The sequence below is a fragment of the Vulpes vulpes genome, unplaced genomic scaffold (genome assembly GCF_048418805.1).
Source record: "Vulpes vulpes isolate BD-2025 unplaced genomic scaffold, VulVul3 u000000899, whole genome shotgun sequence".
Lineage (NCBI taxonomy): Eukaryota > Metazoa > Chordata > Mammalia > Carnivora > Canidae > Vulpes > Vulpes vulpes.
Window position 1 is genome coordinate 4,210,608 of NW_027325780.1, and position 19,296 is coordinate 4,229,903.

General features: G+C 35.1%; 2 protein-coding genes across 11 annotated transcripts in view; one reads left to right on the forward strand and one right to left on the reverse strand.

Moving 5' to 3' along the window:
- NUP54 (nucleoporin 54) overlaps nucleotides 1-9,631 on the forward strand; it is a 29,881-nt gene extending 20,250 nt beyond the window's left edge. For both annotated transcript variants that reach the window (XM_025992967.2, XM_025992968.2), the window contains 4 exons: nucleotides 1,370-1,477; nucleotides 5,671-5,790; nucleotides 6,625-6,735; nucleotides 8,710-9,631. In XM_025992967.2, the coding sequence (XP_025848752.1) occupies nucleotides 1,370-1,477; nucleotides 5,671-5,790; nucleotides 6,625-6,735; nucleotides 8,710-8,838 (468 nt within the window). In that variant the 3' untranslated portion in view covers nucleotides 8,839-9,631. The remainder of the gene's footprint in view (nucleotides 1-1,369; nucleotides 1,478-5,670; nucleotides 5,791-6,624; nucleotides 6,736-8,709) is intronic.
- The window catches only part of ART3 (ADP-ribosyltransferase 3 (inactive)), a 48,362-nt gene that overhangs the window by 560 nt on the left and 28,506 nt on the right, over nucleotides 1-19,296 (reverse strand). For 6 of the 9 annotated variants that reach the window (XM_025993029.2, XM_072745434.1, XM_072745436.1 and 3 more), the window contains one exon: nucleotides 18,612-19,194. In XM_025993029.2, the coding sequence (XP_025848814.1) occupies nucleotides 19,061-19,194 (134 nt within the window). In that variant the 3' untranslated portion in view covers nucleotides 18,612-19,060. Of the gene's footprint in view, nucleotides 1-1,678; nucleotides 1,719-6,372; nucleotides 6,953-18,611; nucleotides 19,195-19,296 lie in introns of those variants that run through there. The other 3 variants (XM_072745440.1, XM_072745437.1, XM_072745441.1) reach the window with 2 other exon arrangements.

Here is a 19,296-nt window from a genome sequence, read left to right on the forward strand (position 1 = left end):
TGTAGATTAATGAAGCAAACTTAAATTATTGAATGCTTAAATCTCTTAATATCTTTCTAAGTAGATTTGTAAGTAGATCTTAATATCTTAATAATATCTTATTAAGTAGACTGTAATCAAATACTTAAAAGTTACCTTCAAATTCTCTGATGTGATATAACCTGTTGATTCAGTCTCAATAGTGAAAAGCTTCCTGCTTTAGGAAGCAACCCATTTCATTGTGTCAGTTAACTCAAATTGATATAAATTCTTTTGCTTACATTAATTCAGTATCTGCCTAGGTATAATTTATACCCATTTTCTCAGACATTAATTTGCAGGTGATCACTGTGCTTCCAATGGTAGCACTACAGATATTTGAACATCATAATCATTTCTTCCTTTGTAGTATTCTCTGGCTATAAATTTAAGCATGGTTTTTCATGTGACATGATTTCCAGAGCCCTGATTATCTTAGGCTGGACACTGAATTTATCAGCATCACTTTTAAAATGAATTGCCGCAGTACTTACTATAAGTAGGGTATGACCAGAGTTCTTCAAAGTAAGACCAAAGAAGGTATTACCTCTATTTGTGTTAGTCTTAGTAGAGGTTTGTCAATTGAACAAAGTTTGTGGTCTCATTGATTTTTTTCTAATATTTTGTTATAATTTCATTAATTTCTGTTTTTAACCATTTTCTTGATTCTGCTTGCTTTGGGTTTTTCTTTTTTCTAGTTCCTTAAAGTAGCAGCTTAGGTTATTAATTTGAGACTTTTCCTAATATAGCATTTAATGCTATTAATTTCCTTCTAAGCACTGCTTCAGCTGATTCAGGTTAGGTAGCCTTAATGAAATAGGATTTTAACTCTGTAAGGTTAAGACTTTATAAGATAAAACCATATGATTTCAGGCCAGGCAAAGAGCAAATCCAAGGTACAGAGGCATAAAAATGTATTTGGGTGTATAATTAGTATTCTTCCCTTTTCCCTCCACTCTCATCACTCCCTCTCAACAGTTAATACTGGACCATACTTTCCAGAAGTAGTCTTATGTAATTGTTTATTAAGGCCACTCCTGGATGTCACTTTATAGATACTAACTTTTTCCATTCATGAGCTGGTGGTTAATATTACTAAAAATTCCTCATTTCTGAAGTATGTTTTATTTTTCTGTATAGTGACTCATCACTAAATTTCCTAGAGCTCTTAAGGAGCCTTTGAATGGTACTTTTTAGTTTTTACATGCACAAAAGGAAAGAAATATAAAGCAGATATAAAGTGTGTATTTTGAGAGATGAATCCAATCTCATTTTAGAATTAGACTTTGCATATAATAAACCTCATAAATATTTTGATGTCTATATTTCAAAACTTTCTTTTAAAAAACAGATCATATCTGAAGATATTAGTGAATTACAGAAGAATCAAACTACAACTATGGCCAAAATTGCACAATATAAGAGGAAACTCATGGATCTTTCCCATAGAACCTTACAGGTAGTAATTTGGAATTTTTTTTGAACATTTTTAAGACTGTTTGACAGTGCCAAATATAGATTTTTGAAATAGAGAAAAACACACTGAAAGAAGTATTAGTGATTTGAACTGAAAGTACCTATCTTTCTCAGTAAAACTTAGAAGATGGAGGAGAGGTCTCACAGGAGTGGGTAAAGAAAGTAAGTATATTCTAAAATTTACCTCTTATTGAAGGGTAGAAGCAGTGAAGACGTAAGTCATCCTGGTGCAAAGAAAACATGTAGCATATCACTAACATCTAGTTTTCATAAAAGTAGTAGGAAAAAATATTTGATTTTCAGTGTTAGAAAAGGGGCTGTAACCATTAATAAAAACAACAGGATGAAAAACAATAGAACTTCAAAATTAACAAGAGGGAATAAAAGCATGAATAGCAACAAAAACTGAAATTATAAACTATCATGAGAACAGAAATACTACCTACCAAAATCAATGGTATAGAGCAAGAGCTATATGGCAGAGTAAAATTTATAGCCTTTAAGCCTTCATTTTAAAATACAAATGCAAAAAACAAAACCTAGTACTCAAGAAGTTAGAAAGGCTATCCAGAAAAGCCAATAAGAAAGAAATAAAGATATAAAATGAAACAAGAAAACCATAGTACAAAAAATAAACTGAAAGCTGTTTCTTTGAAAAGATCTTTAAAATAGCTAAACATCTTATGAGACTGAAGAAGGAAAAGAAAAATTAGTAGTGAGAAAGGAAATATTCCTATAGATAACAGAACAGAATGAGAAAATATTGCATGCAATTCAGGGCAACAAATTTGGGAACTAGGGAACAGCTTAATTTTGCTGATTTCAAATATGCTAAAAACTCATCTATAGAGACACAGAAATCTTAAATAGACAAATACTATAGAAACAATTGAGAAACTTACTAAAGATCAGCCATGAAAAATACCAAAGCCAGATAGTTTAATCGCTGAACTTTGTCTAACCATTAAAGAGCTAATTCCAAAGTTACTATTCTAGACAAAAGAAAACATATATAGACCATTTCTCCATTTTAAAAAATCACTTTTAGGGATCCCTGGGTGGCGCAGCAGTTTGGCGCCTGCCTTTGGCCCAGGGCGCGATCCTGGAGACCCGGGATTGAATCCCACATCGGGCTTCCGGTGCATGGAGCCTGCTTCTCCCTCTGCCTATGTCTCTGCCTCTCTCTCTCTCTCTGTGTGTGACTATCATAAATAAAGAAAAATTAAAAAAAAAAAAATCACTTTTAAACAAAATTCACCAACCGTATTATCACTCATTTAAAGTACGCAATTCAGTGGTTTTTAGTCTAGTCTGTGCAACATTGCCACAATCAATTTTAAAACATTTTTGATCACCCTAAAAAGAAACTCCATCCCTATCAGCAGTCACTCTCCAGTTTCTCACCAACCTAGGCAACCACTTCATGTCTCTCTGGATTTGCCTTCTGGACACTTCATATAAATGGAATCCTGAGATACGGTCTTTTGTGACTGGCTTCTTTCATGTAGCATATGGTTTTCAAGGTTCATCTATGTTGTAGCATGTAGCATTCCATTATATGAATATACCACATTTTTACCCATCAATTGATAAACATTTTGGTTGTTTTCCGTTTAGCTATTATGAATGTTGCTATTAACATTTGTGTATGAATGTTTGTGTAAATGTGTGCTTTCATTTCTCTTGGGTACATAAACCTAGGATTAGAATTGCTTGGTTTTTTTTTTTTTTTTTTTTAAAGATTTTATTTATTTATTCATAGAGACACAGCTAGAGAGAGAGAGAGAGGCAGAGACACAGGCAGAGGGAGAAGCAGGCACCATGCAGGGAGCCTGGTGCGGGACTTGATCCCGGGTCTCCAGGATCACACCCTGGGCTGCAGGCGGCGCTAAACCGCTGCGCCACCAGGTCTGCCCCTAGAATTGCTTGGTTCTATGGTAACTCTATGTTTAACTTTTTGAAGAACTGGTAAAAACTTTTCCAGAGTAGCTGCACTATTTTACAGCTGTTTTTGTTACCCCCAAATAAAAATCTATTAATAGATACTTTTAATAAATAGAGATACAAATTATGCTAAGTGAAGAAAGCCAGATTTAAAAGCTATATATGACATGATTCCATTTATATTATGTTATGGAAAAAGCAAAACTAGAGAGTTAACAGATCCATCCATAGTTGTTGCTAGGGGAGGTAGTAAGGAGAGAGGAGTGACTACAAGGAATAAATGGAAATGTTCTCTATCTTGATTGTGGCAATGGTAACATGACTTTGTCAAGATTCATAGTAACTGTACACCTAAAATGGGTGAATTTTGTTTTGTGTGGATTATACCTCAGTAAATATGACCAAAAACAATAGAAATGCAGTAGTTTTAAATGAAATATAAGCAAAAAGATTCCGACTATTTATCAAATCCTAAAGGAATAAACTGTGACTAAGTAAGGTTTATTTCAGGAATGCAGGGTTGGCTTTTATAACAAATCTTATCAGCATGTAACTTATTATGATCAACACATTAAAGGAAAAAACATGATAAAGACTTACCAAACTGAACAGCAAACATTCAGAGAAGCAAAGCACTAAAATCACATTTCAGAAAGTAATATCCGATATTATTCAGTGTTATCTTGGAAGTTTTCATAAATATAATGAACAGGTAAGTAAGTAAACTAACTTAAACATTGGAAAAGATTATCTTTTTGCTATTTGCGAGTGGCATGATTGTGTATCTAGAAAATTCAAGGAAAAAAGCACAGATTATAGCTAGATCCAAGATAAATGTACAAAACCCAGCATTTTTTTATACTATTAATGGATATAGGAAGATATTCCATTTACTAGAAGGGAAAAAATTGTAAAATACTGAAGAATAAATTTATGAGGGAAGTAAAAAATGTGGATTTAAAGTCTTTGCAAATAAACCTATAAACCATATTCTTAGATGAGAAGATTTACTATTCATTTTATAAGGTTAAAAATTACAACTTTTAAAGGCTTGATTAAAGTCGTTCAGTTTATAAAGGACAAGTGTTTTGAGAATAGCTTTTGGTGGAACACAAATAGAGGGACTTGCCAGATTTTAGTACCTATTTTAAAGCTTCTTCAACAAATCAATGTGGGATATAAAGACAACAGAACAGAATAGAGAATCCAAAAATAAATGCCAGTATATCTCAAAATTTGGTATGACAAAGTGGTGGTGGTATCTCAGTTCAGTTGGCTTATTTAATAAATAATGCTAGAGTAACTGGCTGTCTGGGGAAAAAATGGACTGTTCTGTCTTACCAGAGACAAAAATAGCTGGATTAAAGACATTTAACTCTGTAAGAAATTTGTGAAGCTACATGTACACCTATAAGGATTGGAGAGATTTTTGGCCAGAAAGCCAGGAACTATAACCCAAACTGGCTATGTAATTAGAAAGTTTTCTGTAGCAAAAGATATCAGAAGCCATAGTCATGTGACAGCTATCCGAAAAAGAAAACTAGATTTGCAAAGGGCACTAACTATTCATATTATACAAAGAGATCCTTTAATTTTGACCAAAAGAGGAAAGAATGCATGAAGGCAGTTCATAGAAGAGCAGATGCAAAGTAGTTAACTATTAAAAGATGATCCTTTAACTTTCAGGGAAGTACACTTTAAAGAAAAAAATGTAGGCTCCATTTACACTCATTACTTTGGGAAAAATTTAAACTTCTGATTGGGATGGGGGGAAAAGGGTACTACTCTTCATGTAGCTTATGAATTTAAATTGTGAAACAGTCTAGCAGCTTCTTTTAGACTGAAAACATGCTTTTAAACCCAGCAGTCTCATTCTTGGGGGTATCAGCAAATCTATATATAAAAAATGTTTATAACAGTATTGTTTATAATACCAAAACTACAAACAAAATATATCTCTTAATAAGAAGAATAACTGAATAAATTGTTGGTTATTAATGCATGAAAAATTATGCAGGCATTAAAAACAAATTAGAGGCATTATCAATATGCTAAATGTGGACTGCCAAATAAAAATGGGCAGACCTAATTCAAATCTCGAACTGTTAGGATTCTTGCTGTATTGTTAGTGTATTATTCAACTTGTTTTCTTTCGATAACTAATAAAGTTACTTACATAATTAAAAAGAATCATGATTCTGTTGATATTGTTGGTGGATTTTCTTTATATAGGTCCTAATCAAACAGGAAATTCAAAGGAAAAGTGGGTATGCCATCCAAGCTGATGAAGAGCAATTGCGAGTTCAGCTAGATACAATTCAGTGTGAGCTGAATGCACCTACCCAGTTTAAGGTAGGTATTTGTAAGATCATAAAGCTAGAATTTGCTAGTCTTCAAAAGGGAATTTTGTATACTGGTTTTTATTATTAAGTTTTTTGTTCTCTTTAATCAAAACTTCCTTTCTAAAGTAGATGCTTAATGATGATGTTTCACATAACAGAGAGAATTAGAAAACTTTATTAGAGTAGTAACCATCTTTTTTAAAAAAGAAGATTCTCTCTGGGTGCCTGGGTGGCTCAGTTAAATATCCGACTCTTCATTTTCCACTCAGGTCATGATCTCAGGGTCATGAGATTGAGCCTCTCCCTGTCAGGCTTCATACTCAGCAAATAGTCTGCATGATATTCTCTCACCCCCCAGACACATACACACACATGTGCACGTTTTTTTTTTTTTTAAGATTTTATTTATTTATTCATGAGAGACAGAGAGAGGCATTGACACAGGCAGAGGGAGAAGCAGGCTCCCTGCAGGGAGCCTAATGTGGGACTCGATCCCAGGACTCCAGGATCACGCCCTGAGCCAAAGGCTCAACCACTCAGTTCAACCACTGAGTCACCCAGGTGTCCGCACACTCTCTCAGATAAATCAGTCTTTTTTTTTTTTCCTAAAGATTGTATTTATTCATAGAGACACACAGAGAGAGAGAAAGAGAGAGGCAGAGGGAGAAGCAGGCACCATGCAGGGAACCTGACGTGGGACTCGATCCCGGGTCTCCAGGATCATGCCCTGGGCTGTAGGCGGCGCTAAACTGCTGTGCCACCGGGGCTGCCCTCAGATAAATCAGTCTTAAAGCAAAAAACCTGTTGTTAGCAATTGTAATTTGACTTGGTCTTATATTTTTAGGGCCGACTAAATGAACTGATGTCCCAAATCAGGATGCAGAATCATTTTGGAGCAGTCAAATCGGAGGAAAGATATTACATAGATGCAGATCTGTTACGAGAAATCAAGCAGGTAAGTGCACTAAGCACTAGAGTGCATTTTTAAAAAGGTGAATTCACATCCTTTAGGTTTGCTATTACCCAAAAAACACAGTTGTTGACAAGGATGTGAATAAAATACAATCCGTGTGCATTGCTGGTGGCAATGTAAAATGGTGCAGCTGCTGTGGAAAACAGTACCTCTGTCTACCATATGATCCAGCAATCATTCTGTAGTTCTGGATATATGCCTGGAAGAATTGAAAGCAAACTCAGATGTTTGTACACCTATGTTCTTAAGCCAAAATGTGGAAGCAACTCAAATGGCAGATTGAATAAATAAACTAAATAGGGTATATATACATTGTGGAATATTATTCAGCCTTAAAAACAAAGGAAATTCTGATACTCAGTACAACATAGATGAATCTTGAAAGTATTACGCCAAGTGAATTAAGCCAGTTTAAAAGGACCCATATTGTATAATTCCACTTTTACAGTATGCCTAGCATAGTACAATATGCCTAGCATAGTACAATTCATAGCAGCATGGTGGTTGCTAGGGGCCTGAGGGGAAGCGGGATGGGGAATTAGTATTTATTAGTATTTAGGAAGATGAAAAGTTCTAGATTGTAGTGATTTTGCATACTACTGAACTGTATACTTTTAAAAATGGTTAAAATAGATATTTCTGTTTTGTATATTTTTACAATAAAAGATGAATTCAGTTATTAGAGGTACCAGAGTCCCCAAGGCACTGCTATTCAATGGGTAGGTGATAGTGGCAGCAGCAACAGCACCTGAGAGGTCATTAGAGATGTATAATCTCAGTCCTTACTCTGTACCTACTTAATCTACATTTTATTTGATGTCCGTGATTTGTAGTACATTAAAGTTTGAGAAGTAAGTGCTCTATGTCCTATATTCCCAACCTGTCCACATATTAATTGTGATTATGTAGAGATATGGATCCCCCTCAGCCCTTAGGGGAGGTTAGGAGTGGCCAGAACCACTCCAACCACTTTTAGGCTCCTCTCATTTGAAAAATTTGGAAAGTACTGCTCTAGTTTATTTTTCTTAGTGTAAATAGAGATTGATTTAATGAAAAATAACCATTGACTGTACATAAAGATATCAGATTTGTAGAACGTATTAGGACGGTTGGTGTGGCCCTGAGGATTTTAGATGGTTACATTTGGCATCCACAAATCCAATTTTTTATTATGTGCTTTAGAATGGATATTGTCATTTTATACAGCTAAAGACCAATCTGGCTCCTAGATTCTTGGGAACTGAGGTATACGTACACTTGATTATATTCCATTGTATATACCTGCAATAAAATTAGCTGAGAAGATCCAGCATATTGAGGTGAAGAACCATATTAAAGAGTTTATGCAATACAATCTGGGATAAAACAAACACCTACCTAAAACAAAAGCAGTATATTGTTTTGGGATTGAATCACATCTCATCACCTAGTTTATGACCTTAAGCAAGTTTCTTACCTGCATCTCAATTTTTGTATCTGTGGCACCACAGACTGCCTAAAAGAATTTTTAAATAACTTATTTAATACCCATGAAGCTCTTAAAACTTGCTTTAACACTTGAGATACTAAAACATGTTTGTAATTATAGTTAACACCATTATCATAATATACTTGAAAAGTTTGTTTTCAGAATGATTGTTTTGCTAGTCATCTATATTTGAGTACCTTGCACTCTTTTTAAATACAAAATCTGCATCTTATAAAATTTACATCTTCTGTAAAGTTTCTTTTGAAGACTATTGTTCATTTTTTTACAGTATGTTATGATAGGTCATAGAAATGTGTTTGCAAAAGATGTAATATGAATGTTTAAATATGCACATGCACTGTATTTAGGGCAGCTATTAAGTGCTGTGTTGCTAGTAAAATAGTGAAAAAAGTCCTTATTCTCATGGGTAACTTGCAGTTTAATTTTAATAGATCAATACATTAATATATATTTTTAATTCCTTCTAGCATTTGAAACAACAACAGGAAGGCCTTAGCCACTTGATTAGTATCATAAAAGATGACCTAGAAGATATAAAGTTGGTAGAACATGGATTGAATGAAACCATCCACATGAGAGGTGGTGTCTTTAGTTGACAGTTCACAAACCTATGTGAAGGGTTTGTGAAATGTTATCTTCATGCTACATCAGACCTTCCCTAAGAATGAAACTGACCACACGGAGGGAAAAAAGGAAAACAATCCTCTCCTGGCTTTTGAGGAGGTTACTGACAATTTTCAAATCTGAAATGACGTCCACTTCACAGTTCTTCAAAGATAGCCTTTGAAAGATTTATACCTGAAAGCTGTTCTTTACTGTAATAAAGTACATAAAAGTACATAATTACCAAAAATATGTACCATTGTACATTTTGATAACAGCATTATTCTTAAAACTAATCAGTGTTTAATGATTATTCTCCATTGAGCCTGTACTCTGCTTTCCATAGCAAGGAAATATGAAATACCTACTTGCACGTAACAAAATAAACTGTGTAACTACCTGGCTATTGGAGCTTTGTACTTCAGAATGTAAACGTACATCAGTTTTTATATATTTGTGAATTCATCTGTGGGAGGAGTAAAGGAAATCCAAGAGTATTTAATGATTAATGTGGTTTTCTTTTCATTCTGTAAAGATTTGAAAATATATTTTTATATTATTTTACTTATTTGGAATTTACAGAACACACTTAAGTGATTACGATATAGCAAAATTACATTTTATCATTTTTGCAACTTTTTTGTTTTTTAGGCCTTTATTTCTAAAAAAGATGAAAATTTAAATAAATTGATTGTACTTTTATATAATTCTGTCTGATGCTTTATTTGGCTCTGAGAGAGTAACCATTAATGTCCTCATAAATATTAAATCATAATGACAATTCAAGGATTTCAGTCTTGTCTGATTTTTTCCTCCTATGGGGAATGTATCAATGCTGACGTATTTTGACTAGGTTATGGCAGAGAAAACGTATTTTAAGTATCATCTAAAGAATTCCCTAGGGGCACCTGCCTGGCTCAGCGGTTGAATGTCTGCCTGTGGTTCGAGGCATGATCCTAGGGTCCTGGGATTGAGTCCTGCAGTGGGTTCCCCACAGGGAGCCTGCTTCTCCCTCTGCCTGTATGTGTCTCTGCCTCTCTTTCTGTGTCTCTTGAATTAACAGAATCTTAAAAAATAATAATTCCCTAATATATTAGTATTTGTAAACACTAGAGAATCTGAATTAGACATCATGATGTGAAAGTGATTTATCAGATTTTCTGACTACAAACTTCACACGTGGCCTGCATGTTGGCCCTGCCTATAATGCTTGAACTTTGCATTTCTTTATAATGGTTTGGCTTGTAATGAGAGGTGTTTTGAGAAGCAGGCCCGTGAATCTTGCTGTTATGTTTACGAGGATGGTGAGGAGTATGATAAATATCTAGAGGTCATCCTTTCAGATAACCACTGAAGGAATTTGTCCAGTTGCAAACTGGGTAACAGTTGTGTAGGAGACTGGGAACTTTATTTATTTATTTTTTTTTTTATTTTTATTTTTTTGAGACTGGGAACTTTAAAAAATGACTGGTTCTAAGCTGCTCAAAGTTTGCAGCTACTTTTGCCAGGCTGATGGCATGCAAACTTGTTATATGCCCTCTTCCATCATACTTTCCTACTCAACTCACTGTTGCAATTCCAATAGTGCTGGAAGAGAAATTTCTTTTCTTGAGTTTTCTCCTTGGCCCAGAAAACAGGCAATCTCACATCTTTCTCTTCTGTGTAGCAGAGTATAGGAGTTCCAGTCCCTTTGTACACCGTTTTACAGTGGAAAGAGTTGTTGGTCTGATGAGGATTTTTACTTGAGCCATATATGCCAGTGCACAGATTGCTAATACCATGTTCACTTCTCACAGCCTTTCATTTTTCATGCTCTGATACTTTTAGGATCTGCCTTTTAAAGACTGACATAGCCTCTTGTTTCAGTCCCACTGACTGCATGTGTTAAGGCAGGCCTATCAACTTTGTTCATGTAGCCTTTTAGATAATTGGACCTGGTCAAATAATAGGTGTGACCAGAGCAAGTAAGTGGTAGTCAAGTTTGTGGATGGGTCCGAGGATAGGTAGGAGGGGGAAGACCCACTTTGGCCTGAGGATAAGGTTGTGTTCTCCAGCACTATTAGAGAAGTTCTATGTTTAATCTCCAACTAATATATCTTCGACGGCTAACAGTTCTTGTGGATAGCCCACTCAAAATTCTGACATGAAGAATGGTAAACAGAATTGAAGCAACTAAGACTGCAGGTAAGATAATAGCACAGGAGAATCATGAGATTTCCTCTTACCAAAGACACTGAGGATGCACCTACATATAATACAACTAACTCTGACAACGACCTCAACACTAGCAGCACACCTCTTCCACAGCCAGAGATATAAAAAAAACCACATTAGAAGGGCAGAGGAGGCAAAGATGCAGTTGAGAATCAAACACCTAGCATGATTACCCATAAGCAGGAGGGATAATTACAGGTCTTCCTTAGTAGGGGATCTGATCTCAAAAGGGCACCTCCACCCACCCTGGAGACATGCACTGGGAAGATGAGCTACCATAACACCCGGCTTTGAAAAATCAGCAGGATTCATAACCAGGAGACCTGGAGGGCAATAGGAAACTGAGACTCCTCTCTTAGAAGGGTCACTGGGTTCAAGAGCAGCACAGAGGTAGTTGAAAGTGTCTGGCTTATACATGGAGATTTATTGACTAATTTTAGGGTATGTTCTGGAGGGTATGGATCTGTGGACATTCTCTCCATGAGCAGATCTGCTAGTGCCCCACATCAGGCTCTTTGCTCAGCAGGAAGTATGCTTCTCCCTCTCCCCCCACTGCCCCCCCCCTCATGCTCGCTTGTGCTCTCTTTCAAAAATAAATTTAAGAAAAGGAAGGGACAGAGAAATATCTTGCAAATGGATGCCACAAGAAAACCAGGGTAACAATATTTATATTGGGCAAAACAGACTTTAAAACAAAGACTGTAACAAGAGACAAAGAAAGACACTGTAATAATAAAAGGGATGACCTAGTAAAAGGATATAACAATTTTAAATATTTATGCACCCAACATGAGAACAGCGCAGTACATAAAACAGTTAATAACAAACAGAAATAATAGTAATACTATAGTAGTAGGGGACATTAGCACCCCACTTACATGGATGGACAGTCCAAAAAGAAAACCAACGAGGAAACAGTGACTTTGCATGACAAACTGAACCAGATGGACTTAATGTTATTCAGAACATTACTTCTTAAAACGGCAGAATACACATTCTTTGCAAGTACACATGGAACATTACAAAACATCGTATATTAGGCCACAAAACAAGCTTCAACAGTTAAAAAAAAAAAAATCAAACCCATACCATGCATCTTTTCTGGCCATGATACTATGAAACTAGAAATCAACCACAAGAAAAAAACATTCAGTAAAGTACTTAAAACAATCCCATTTACAGTTGCACCAAAAACAATAAAATAGGAATAAACTAACGAGGTAAGAGATCTGTATTCTGAAAACTATAAAACACTGATGAAAGAAATTCAACATGATGCAAAGAAATGAAAACACATTTCAGGCTCATGGGTTGGAAAAACAAATATTGTTAAAATGCCTACACTACAGATTTTTTAAGATTTCATTTATTTATTCATGAGAGACACAAAGAGTGAGAGAGAGGCAGAGACACAGGCAGAGGGAGAAGCAGGCTCCATGCAGGAAGCCCAATGTGGGACGCGATTCCAGGACTCCAGGATCATGCCCTGGGCCGAAGGCAGGCACTAAACCACTGAGCCATGCAGGGACCCCCGCCCCCACCCCCCGCCATACTACAGATTTAATGTAACTCCTATCCAAATACTTACAGCATTTTTCACAGAGCCAAAACAATCCTAAAATTTGTATGGAACCACAAAAGACTGAATAGTCAAAGCAATCTTGAAAAAAACCTGGAGGTATCACATTTCCCGATTTCAAGTCTCATTACAAAATGGTAATAATTAAAACAGTATGACATAAAAAGAGACATACAAGATCAATGGAAAAGAACAGAAAGTCCAGAAATCCACAATTACATGGTCAATTAATCTTCAACAAAGGATGAATGAATATGGGAAAGAGTCTCTTTGACAAACAGTGCTGGGAAAACTGGACAGCAACATGCAGAAGAATGAAACTCGACCACTTTTACCACACACAAAAATAAAATGGATTTAAGATCAAAATGTGAGACCTGCAACCATTAAAATGCTTGAAGAAAGCATCCGCAATAATTACTCTCGTATCGTATCGGCTGTAGCAACATTCTCTAAGTATGTCTCCTGAGGCAAGGGAAAGAAAAGCAAACATAAACTATTAGAACTTCATCAAAATAAAAAACTTCTGCATGGCAAAGGAAACAATCAAACTAAAAGCCAACTTACTGAATGGGAAAATATATCTGCAAATGACGCATCCAGTAAATAGTATCCAAAATATATAAACAACCAATCCAACTCAATACCCAAAAAATCAACCTGATTAAAAAATGGGCGGAAGACATTGAACAGACATTTCTCTAAAGTTGACATCCAGATCATCAGCAGACACATGAAAAGATGTTCAACATCACTCATCATCAGGGAAATGCAAATCAAAACCACGATGAGATATCATTTCACACTTCAGAAAGGCTAAGATAAAAAACACAAGAAACAAGTGTTGATGAAGATATGGATAAAAAGGAACCCTCTTGTTCTGTTGGTGGGAATACAAATTGGACAGCCATTGTAATAGTATGGAGGTTCCTGAAATTAAAAATAGAACTACCTTATGATTCAGGAATTGCACTACTGGGTGTTTACCTAAAGAATACAAAAACACTAATTCAAAGAGATACGTGCACCCCTATGTTTACTGCAGCATTATTTACAATGGCCAAATTATGGAAGCAGTGTAGGTGTCCATCAATATATGACTGGATAAAGATGAGATAGTATATACACACAATGGAATATTATTCAGCTGTGAGAATGAAATCTTGTCATTTGTAACATGGAAGGATCTTGAGAGTATAATGCTAAGCAAAATAAGTTACTCAGAGAAAGACAAATACCATATGATCTCACTCATGTGAAATTTAAGAAACAAAACCAATGAACAAAGGAAAATTCAAAGAAAGACAAACCAAGAAACAGACTCTTAACTATAGAGAACAAACTGATGGTTACCAGAAGGGAAGTGGGTGCAAGATGGGAGAAATAGAGAATAGGGATTAAAGAGTACGCTTACGATGAAAAAAAATGATTAAAATATGTAAATAAAATGAAGGCTGTAAGAGGGACAAGGGTACTAAATAATCATAAAGGAATCAATCCAACAAGAGGGTGTAACAATTATACACCCAATATGTAAGAACCTGAATATATAAAGCAAATATTAACAGACCGATACAATTAGTAAGGAGACTTTAACACACCACTTACATCAACAGAGAGATAATCCATACAGAAAATCAATAAGGAAACTGGCTTTGAACAACATGGATTTAACTGATATATATAGAACATTCCATCCAACAACAGAATACACATCCTTTTCAAGTGCACAGGAAACATTTCCCATGAAATATCATGTGTTAGATCACAAAACAAGTCTCAATAAATTTAAGGTGACTGAAATCATATTAGTATCTTTTCCAACCATAACATTATGAAACTGAACTCTGTTACAAGAAAAAACACAACCATGTGAAGACTAAACAACACACTACTCAATAAACAATGGGTCAAGAAATAAATGAAAGAAGAAATAAAAAAACACCTTTAGACAAATGACAATGGCAACACAATCGTTCAAAATCTTTATGATGCAGCAAAAGCAGTTCAAAGAGGAAAGTCTATGGTGCTAAACCTATTTATCAAGAAACAAAAGAAATCTCACACAATCTAACCTTCACCTAAAGGAACTAGGAAAAGAACAAAGCCCAAAGTTAGTAGAAGGAAATAATGAAGATCAAAGCAGAAATAAATAACATATAATAAAGAAAATAAAAATGATTAATGAAACTAAGCTGTTTCTTTGAAAAGATAAACTGATAAACTTTTAACCAAACTCATCAAAAAAAAAAAAGAGGTCCCAAACCAGAAATGAAAGTTACAACTAACACCACAGAAGTACAAAGGATTATAAGACACTACTATGAATAATGTGTATCAACAAATTTGACAACACAGAAAAAAATACATAAATTTCCAGAAACATACAATATTCCAAGATGGCATTAGAAACAGAAAATGTGAAGAGACCAATTGCTGGTAACAAGACTGAATTGGTAATCAAAACACTCCTAACATCAAAAGTCTAGGACTAGATGGCTTCACAGGTGATTTCTACTCAACAATTCACTTTTTTTTTTTTAAAGACTATATTTATTTATTTGACACAGAGAGAGAGCACAAGCAGGGGGAAAGACAGAAGCAGGCTCCCCACTGAGCAGGGAGGCTGATGCAGGGCTCAATCCCAGGGTCCTGGGACCATGACCTGAGCTGAATGCAGATGTTTAACTGACTGAGCCACCCAGGTGCCCTCCACCCAACATTTAAAGAAGAGTTAATACCTATCATTTTCAGCTATTCCAAAAAAAAAGAATAGGAAAGAATGCTTCCAAATTCATTCTACGAGACCAGCATTATTCTGATACAAAACCCAAACAGAAACATTAGCAAAAAAAATTATAGATTAATATTCATGATGAACATAGATGCAAAAATCCTCAACAAAATATTCACAAACTGAATTCAACAATACATTTACAAAGGATCATTCACCATGATAAAGTGGAATTTATTTCAGGGATGCAAGAACAGTTCAGTTTTAACAAAATGAAGGATAAAAATTCTGAGTATTTCAACAGATGCAGAAAAAAACATGTGACAGAATTCAACATCCATTTATGATAAAAATTCTCAACAGAGTTGGTAGAGAGGGAATATAATCCAACATAATAATAGGCCATATATGACAAGCCTATAGCTAACACAGTGAAAAGCTGAAAGCTTTTCTTCTAAGATCAGGAACAAGACAAGGATGTCCACCCTCACCACATCTATTCAACATAGTACAGGAAGTCCTATGGATCAGACAAGAAAAGGAAATAAAGGCACCTACAATAGTAAAGAAGAAATGAAACTATCACTATCTGCAGGTGACATGACACTATATAAAGAAAACTCTAAAGGCTCCACCAAAAAAATATCAGAATAAATTATTTAGTAAAGTTTCAGGATAAAAAATTAATATACAGAATCTGTTGTTTCAATATACGAATAAGTATGTGAAAGAAATTAACAATCCTATGTATAATTGCCTCAAAAAGAGTAAAATACCAAGAATAAATTAAACCAAGGAGGTAGAAGACTTGCACTCTGAAAACTATTAAGATAGTGATGAAAGAAGTTGAAGATGATACAGATAAACAGAAAAATATTCTGTGCTAATGAACTGGAAGAATAATGTTAAAATGTCCATACCAACCAAAGCAAACTACAGATTTGGTACAATCCCTATCAAAATGCTAATAGTATTTTTCATGAACTAAAAGCAAATAATTCTAAAATTTGTACGGAAAAACAAAATACCCCAAACAGCAAAAGCAATCTTGAGAAAGAACAAAGCTGGGGTATCATGCTCCTTTATTTCAAACTATATTACAAATCTATCATGTTAAAAACAGTATGGTATTGGCATAAAAAAGATACATTATCTATTGAACAGACTAGAGCCCAGAAATAAACTCACATTTATATGGTGAATTAATCTATGATAAAGAAGGCAAGAATATAGAAGAGAAAGTCTCTTCAATAAACGCTGCTGGGAAAACTGGATAGCTACACCCACACACAAAAATAAACTCAAAATGTATTAAAGACCTAAATATGAGACCTGAAACCATAAAACTGCTTAAAGAAAACAGAGGTGGTAAACTTCTGGACATTGGCCCCAGAAATATTTTCCTGGATCTGTGCCTTCAGACAAGGGAAACAAAAGTAAAAATAAATAACTGAGACTACAACCAATGAAAAGGCTTTTGGAGGGACACCTGGGTGGCTCAGTGGTTGAGTGTCTGCCTTTGGCTCAGGGTGTGATCCTGGAGTCCTGGGGCTGAGTCCCACCTTGGGCTCCCTGCATGGAGCCTGCTTCTCTCTCTGCCTATGTCTCCGCCTCTCTCTCTGTGTCTCTTATGAATAAATAAAATATTTATGACACACAAAAAAGTTGCTTACAAATAAAATCTTAAAAAAAAAAACGGCTTTTGGAGAGCAAAGGACTATCAACAAAACAAAGGCAACCTACAGAAGGGGAGAGCCTATTTGCAAATTATATATCCAATGATACCCCAAAAATATAAAGAATTTGTATAACTAAGGAAAAAAATAAACAATCTGATTGAAAATGGAGCAGAGGATCTGAATACGCATTTTTTTACAAAGAGGATATACTGATGGCCAACAGACACATGAAGAGATGCTCAACATCACTAATCATTAGGGAAATGCAAATCAAAACCATAATGAGATAGCACCTCACACCAGTCAGAATGCCTAGTCTAGTACCAAAGAGACATTTAAGAAGTAAGTTCTGGTGAGGATGTAGAAAAAAGGGAACACTTGTGCACTGCCGGTGGAAATGTAAATTGGTACAGCCAATATGGAAAAAAGTATGGAGGTTCCTAAAGAAATTTTAAAAAGAAATACTATATAATCCAGTAATCCTACTACTGGGTATTTAGCCAAAGAAAACCAAAACGCTAACTCGAAAAGATATATGCACCCCAAGTTCACTGAAGCATTATTTGCAATAGTCACAATATGAAAGCAACCCAAGAGTCCACTGATAGATGAATGGACAAATAGGTTGTGGTACATATGTACAAGAGAGTATTACTCAGCCATAAAGAGAATGAAACCTTGCCATCTGTGATGACACATAAACTAGAGGGTATTATGTAATTAAGTCAGACAAGGAAAACCAAATACCATATTATTTCATTTATATGTGCTATCTAAAAAACAAGACAAATGAACAAACAAAACACACAAACAGACCCATAAATACAGAGAACTGGTGGTTGCCAGAGAAGTAGGGAGATGGGTAAAATGGATGAAGGGGATTAAGAGGTACCAGCTTGTACAGTGATAGCTGGTAACTACACTTATTGGGGTAAGCACTTCATAATAGAATTCTTAAATCACTGTTGTATACCTGAAACTAATATACTTCAATTAAAAAGTTTTAAAATAAATATAAATAAGCCAGATTGGCTTATTGGGGGATGTGTAGACTACTTTTTTAAAAAAAGCACATTGAACCCATTAACACCTAGTTTAGATTTTAAGTAGTTTTTCTCTTATCTTTCAAGGTGGACTTAAATCGTTTTGAAACACTGCAAAATGTAATAAACAAGTGCCTGTTACCAAAGCTCATGCCTAAATCAGTCACTATTCAACCACCACAATACCTTGGGAAAAAGGATACCATATTGTATAATCTCATTTTTTCCTTGCTTACTTAGCATATACATTCATTCACTACTGTCTACTTTCCTGGGTTAATATGAGATTTAACTTAGGGACTATTATGTAAAACACTTGGTAAACACTCATGTTTACAGAAACATAGTCTTTATCAGAGGAAGATGAAGAGATGAGGGTGATACTATTTGAAGTCAAAGTCTGATCTTTCAAAGATAAGTAAAACTTTAAAATTCTAATTCAGGAATTAAATTCATGTTAATCACTAACAGTACTAGATATTTTAGTATCTAACAATTTTAATTAAATTACATCCAATAATCTTAAAGTCTTTTATTGAATTCAATCAGGAATATACAGTGCTTTTGCAACCATAAATTAATATAGAAATAAATGAAAAATGAATTCTATGACATATCTGGACCAACTCTGAATTTGCAAAGTAAATAAATACTCAGTTCTCATTTTATCAAGTGACTCTGACCAACAAGTGAAAAATACATCATTCCTGTTGGTTTCCTGTGGGATCCCTTGAGTATACATTTTTTAAAATTTTTATTTACTTATGATAGTCACACAGGGAGAGAGAGAGAGAGAGGCAGAGACACAGGCAGAGGGAGAAGCAGGCTCCATGCACCGGGAGCCCGATGTGGGATTCGATCCCTGGTCTTCAGTATCGTGCCCTGGGCCAAAGGCAGGCGCTAAACCGCTGCGCCACCCAGGGATCCCCCTGGAGTATATTTTAAGTAAATAAAGAATGTATTAGACTACAGAGCAACAAAGAGATATACAGTGGAAGCACTGATTAAAATGATGGATGTCCCCAATGGTGGAAAGAGCATTTTGCCAGAAGATGCAGAGGGATGTATTTTGGGACCTGGGACCGGAACTGGACCTGGAGCTGTTAATGAGAACACACAGTAATTGACACATGTCATTTTTGTATCTGAATTTCATCCACCTACACCATTTATCCTTAATATGTAGACATTCAAGTTGAGTT